This window comes from Myotis brandtii, unplaced genomic scaffold (assembly GCF_000412655.1).
Source record: "Myotis brandtii unplaced genomic scaffold, ASM41265v1 scaffold1718, whole genome shotgun sequence".
Taxonomy (NCBI): domain Eukaryota; kingdom Metazoa; phylum Chordata; class Mammalia; order Chiroptera; family Vespertilionidae; genus Myotis; species Myotis brandtii.
The window spans coordinates 9,310-13,519 of record NW_005356331.1 but is presented as its reverse complement, the minus strand read 5'-3'; the positions used below and the strand labels follow the sequence as shown (position 1 = coordinate 13,519).

The window sequence follows — 4,210 nt, the reverse complement described above, 5'->3', positions numbered from 1 at the left end:
GGGAGGGGCAGGGGGGGAGGGTGGGGAGAGAGAGAGGAACGTCAATGTGAGAGAGACATGGGCTGTTGCCTCCTGCACACGCCCGACTGGGTGGGGACTGCAGCTGAGCCCAGGGGGGTGCCCTCCAGCGGCCAAGGCGAGAGCCCCCCATTCTCACCTTCCACTGGGCGATCTGCTTCGCCGTGAAAGCTTTCTGGTTCGTGCATTCCTCTTCCAGCTGCCTCAGTTTCCTCACCGCTTCCTGGAGCTTTTCCTGGAGGAAGAAATGGAGTGACCCTTGCTGACCACATCTCCCTTCTCCCTCTGACGGGAAGAACCTGGATGTCAGTGCCCGGGGCTCTCTCTGTCCCTGTCACCCTGACCCTCCTCTCGGCTAATGGCCAGGACAGCCTGTGGGGGACCTAGACTGAGCTGATGGAAGGCTCGGCGACACCTGCCTTTCCCCACACGCCCCCGCCCCCTGGCTGTGCGTTTGCCGTGGGCCCTCTCACAGGAGAGCCCTCTCTTTTCTCAGCACTCCTACATACTGTTAATTTTTTTTATTTTTAAAATTGTATATATTTGTATTGCTTTCACAAAGGAAGAGAGAGACAGGAACACCAATGATGAGAGAGAATCATGGCTCAGCTGCCTCCTGCATGCCCAACACTGGGGATGGAGCCACAACCTGGGCATGTGCCCCGACTGAGTATCCAACCGTGACCTCCTGGTTCCTAGGTAGATGCTCAACCACTGAGCCACGCTGGCCGGGCCACATGGTTAGTGTTTAGGCTCCTTCAGGACTCACTTCTGGGAGGGCTCCCCGAGACCACCCGCACCCGGGGTGCCCCTTCCCACCCCCCAGGCCATGGAGGCCCGGCAGTCCTTCTGCTGGTGCGTCTTCCCTACTGGACGGCAGGCCGCCCACGAGGTGGTGTCCTGGTCCCTGTGCTTTCACTCCCCCACGCGCACCTGCACACTCGCCATCTCATCACATGCACCCGAGAGGTGATAAAACGCGCAGGTGTGGCCCTGGCTGGTCGGGCTCAGTGGCTAGAGCCTCAGCCCAGTTCGATTCCGGTCAAAGGTATGAACCTCGGCTGCCGTTTCCTGGCCCTGGTCCCGGCGCCTGCAGGAGGCAACCAATCCGTGTCTCTCTCCGACCAATGTTCTCTCTCTATACCCCTCCCTTCCACTCTCTCTAAAAATCAGTGGGAAAATATCCTCTGGTAGGATTATCAAACAAAACAAAACACTACGCATGTGTGGGTTTGAGCGCATGGGGCGCTGGAGCTGGGACCAGTTCATCACGCAGCCGGGACCTGGATGAGTCTGACCGTCCGTGGAAGGTGGGGCTGGACAGCCGGGACTTGATTCAGGGAGGACCCACCCTAAACCTTCCCGCCCCTCGCCCCTCCCAACCCTCCCGCCCCGACTCAACCTCCCACTAGAAGAAAGAACCACAGGAGGAAGCTAGCATTCAGGGTCCCAACCTTGGGCTCCCTCCTGGATGATGGGGGTCTCAGGGCGCAGGAAGGGGCACTCACTCTGTAGCCGGGGCTCACGTCCTCCACGAGCGCCGTGTTGTGGCCCTTGTGCTGCCCATGGCGCTCGCAGCGCCAGCAGATGAGCTGGCCGTCGTCCTCGCAGAAGAGGTGCAGCCGCTCCCCGTGCTCCTCACAGGACAGCTCCTGCTCCTGCTCCTGCTCCTCCTCCTGCTCCAGCTGCTGCTGCTGCTGCTGCTCCTGCTCCCGGAGGGCGGCGATGAGGCTGCCCAGCTGCTTGTTGGGCCGCAGACTGCCTCTCTGGAAGAGAGCCTGGCACTGGGGGCAGGAGAAGGTCTCTGTGTCCTGCTCGCTTGGCAACGAGGAGGGCGGGCCCACGAAGCGCAGGAGGCAGGCCTGGCAGTAGCTGTGGCCGCAGCTGATGCTCACGGGCTCGGCCATCAGGTGCAGGCAGATGGAGCAGGTGGCCTCCTCCCGCATCTTCTTGCTGGTGGAGGCCGACGCCATGCCTCTGCCAAAAGCTGCAATGCCGGACCCAGAGGCTCCCACAGCACTCTCAGGAGGGAGTTGCCTGGAGCGGCCACTTCCCAGGTCCTGGGCAGGATGTTCAAGTAGAAATGAAACTACCTGTGGTTGAGGGCGGAGCGATGCTGGGTTTGGGGAGGAAACCAGGAATTGGCCCTAAGCATTTGCAAGAGGCTGGGCTGGGCCCTAAGAGTTTGCACATGGCTGGGCTGGGCCTGGCAGCTGGGGGTGGGGCCTGTAGTGGGGGGCGTGCCCTGCTGGGTTTGGGGAGGAAACCAGGAAATGGCCCTAAGTGTTTGCACGTGGCTGGGCTGGGCCTGGCAGGGCGGGGAGAGGTGGGAAGAAGTCCTTCTTCTACAGCCACAGGGAAAGGGGACAAGTCCTCACAGGGACCTGAGCTCTGGGCCAGCAGGAGCTTCTGAGGTCGGGAGCAGCACAACCCACAGGCCCGACTGCAGCTCTTCCTGCCTTGGCCACCGACTAACCCCCTCGGGGTGCATCCGCTTCTGGGCGGATGTTATTTTATTTTTTGCTATTTTTAGGTGCCTATTCTTTCATCACTGCTCTGAAGGGGGCGGTGGAAAGGGCTGGTGACCTCCGCCCTCATTCTCCTCCTCAGCGTTGCTCTGCAGGGTCAGACACTGGTCAGCATCACCACCAGTCAGCACCCAGCTGGGAGCCGGGAGCCATGGGAGGCCCCAGGCCACCGTGGGGGCAGCACTTAGAGCAAAAGGACTGCAGGGCCCAGCCCGTGTGTCAGGGGTTGAGCGTCGACCTACCTACAAGCCAAGAGCTCACAGTTCCATTCCTGGTCACATGCCAGGGTCGCGGGCTTGATCCCCAGTGGGGGGCGTGCCACACGGGTGTGGGGGGCTGAGCCCAGGGGTTCATCAGCAGCCTCCTCCCCCACAGGGCTTCCCAGCACCTTCCAGGTCTTGGGCTCCCTTGTGAGGATCCCTGAGAGGAAGAGGGAAGCTGGGACTCCACTGACTCTGCTGCCTTCTTCCCGGGACCACAGAGAGCAGAGGGCCTGGACCTCACCCTGAGGCCACAGTCCCCGCCATGAGGTGAAGGCTCGCCCCCTGAGAGCTCTGGCTGCGGGATCCCTGGCAGACGGGGCGGGAGAGAAGGCAGACGGGGAAGATCACATGGGTTCACCCAGCCCCACTCACCGAGGGTTAGACGTCCCCTTTCCCACCCTGGAGCCAGGGCCCGAGGCCGCCTGGTGACCCCGTGCCCATGGGGGTGGCAGCTGCCAGGGGTCCAGGTGACAGCCCCCTCCCAGGCCCGGGAACAGCGGGCGACCTGGGTGCGGGGTCAGCAGGGCCAGGTCACTCGGCTGCTTATGTAACAGCCCCGAGCGTGACCTTTATCGGTGGTGCCTGTGCTGACTCAGCAGACGTATGTGGACGCACAGACAGTGTGCCCTGTGCCGAGGCCACCGCTACATACAACACTTTTTTCTGGCAATTTGATGCAACAAATTGTTTTATTTATCCTAAGCAAACTCAGTCATAGGCACAAATTGCACGAATTTTTAAAGGGAATAAACAGAGACTGTCGGGGTCCAGCCCCAGAGGTCCACTGGTTCCCAAAGGTGTGGACGGAGTCGGCGAAGAATGAAGGACACGGAGACAGCGTTCAGATGATCAGCATAGCCAGGTTCTCTCTTGATTCTCCGTGGATCTTCCTGTGCCTGGCTGAGGCCACAGAGAGAGACCCAGAGGCAAACTGAGCCTTTATTTTATAGTCAGATGTAAACAAGTTAGTGGTTACCATAGTTACAATGTTCTTGGGAGTTTCACTTGTTTTGGCAGCACTTGCTGCACCTCCCATGGCCCATTAGCTTCCCAGATAAGATCTAAGGAGCTTCATAAGGTCAAGCCTAATAATGCTAAGAGGACTGTGCCCTCTAAGCTGGGACTTGTTTGTGGCTTTGCCAACAGGTCAGTCCGAGGCATAACCCTATAGCCGGCTGCGCCCTACATCACACCCTTCTTTTAATTTTAAGCTACCATAATGAAAGTAAAACTTAAGCATCAAGAACAAAACTCTGGCTATTAAAACAATAACAAAACAATGCCAATGCAAAACCCAAACTACAGACACGTTAACATTTTAAAACCTAAACATAAAGCTCTGGCTATTAACAAAACAATGCCAATGATTTAACATTTTTAAAACTAGTAAGAATAACAAAA

General features: G+C 58.6%; 2 protein-coding genes across 2 annotated transcripts in view; both read right to left on the bottom strand.

Annotated features, from left to right (window-relative positions):
- The window catches only part of LOC102263887 (E3 ubiquitin-protein ligase TRIM38), a 7,493-nt gene extending 5,458 nt beyond the window's left edge, over positions 1-2,035 (bottom strand). Inside the window, 2 exon segments of the mRNA XM_014537057.1 lie at positions 150-253; positions 1,527-2,035. Of these exon segments, the coding sequence (XP_014392543.1) occupies positions 150-253; positions 1,527-1,991 (569 nt within the window). The 5' untranslated portion in view covers positions 1,992-2,035.
- Positions 1-4,210, bottom strand: part of LOC102256874 (polyadenylate-binding protein-interacting protein 1) — a 19,991-nt gene that overhangs the window by 11,053 nt on the left and 4,728 nt on the right. The window lies entirely within an intron of this gene.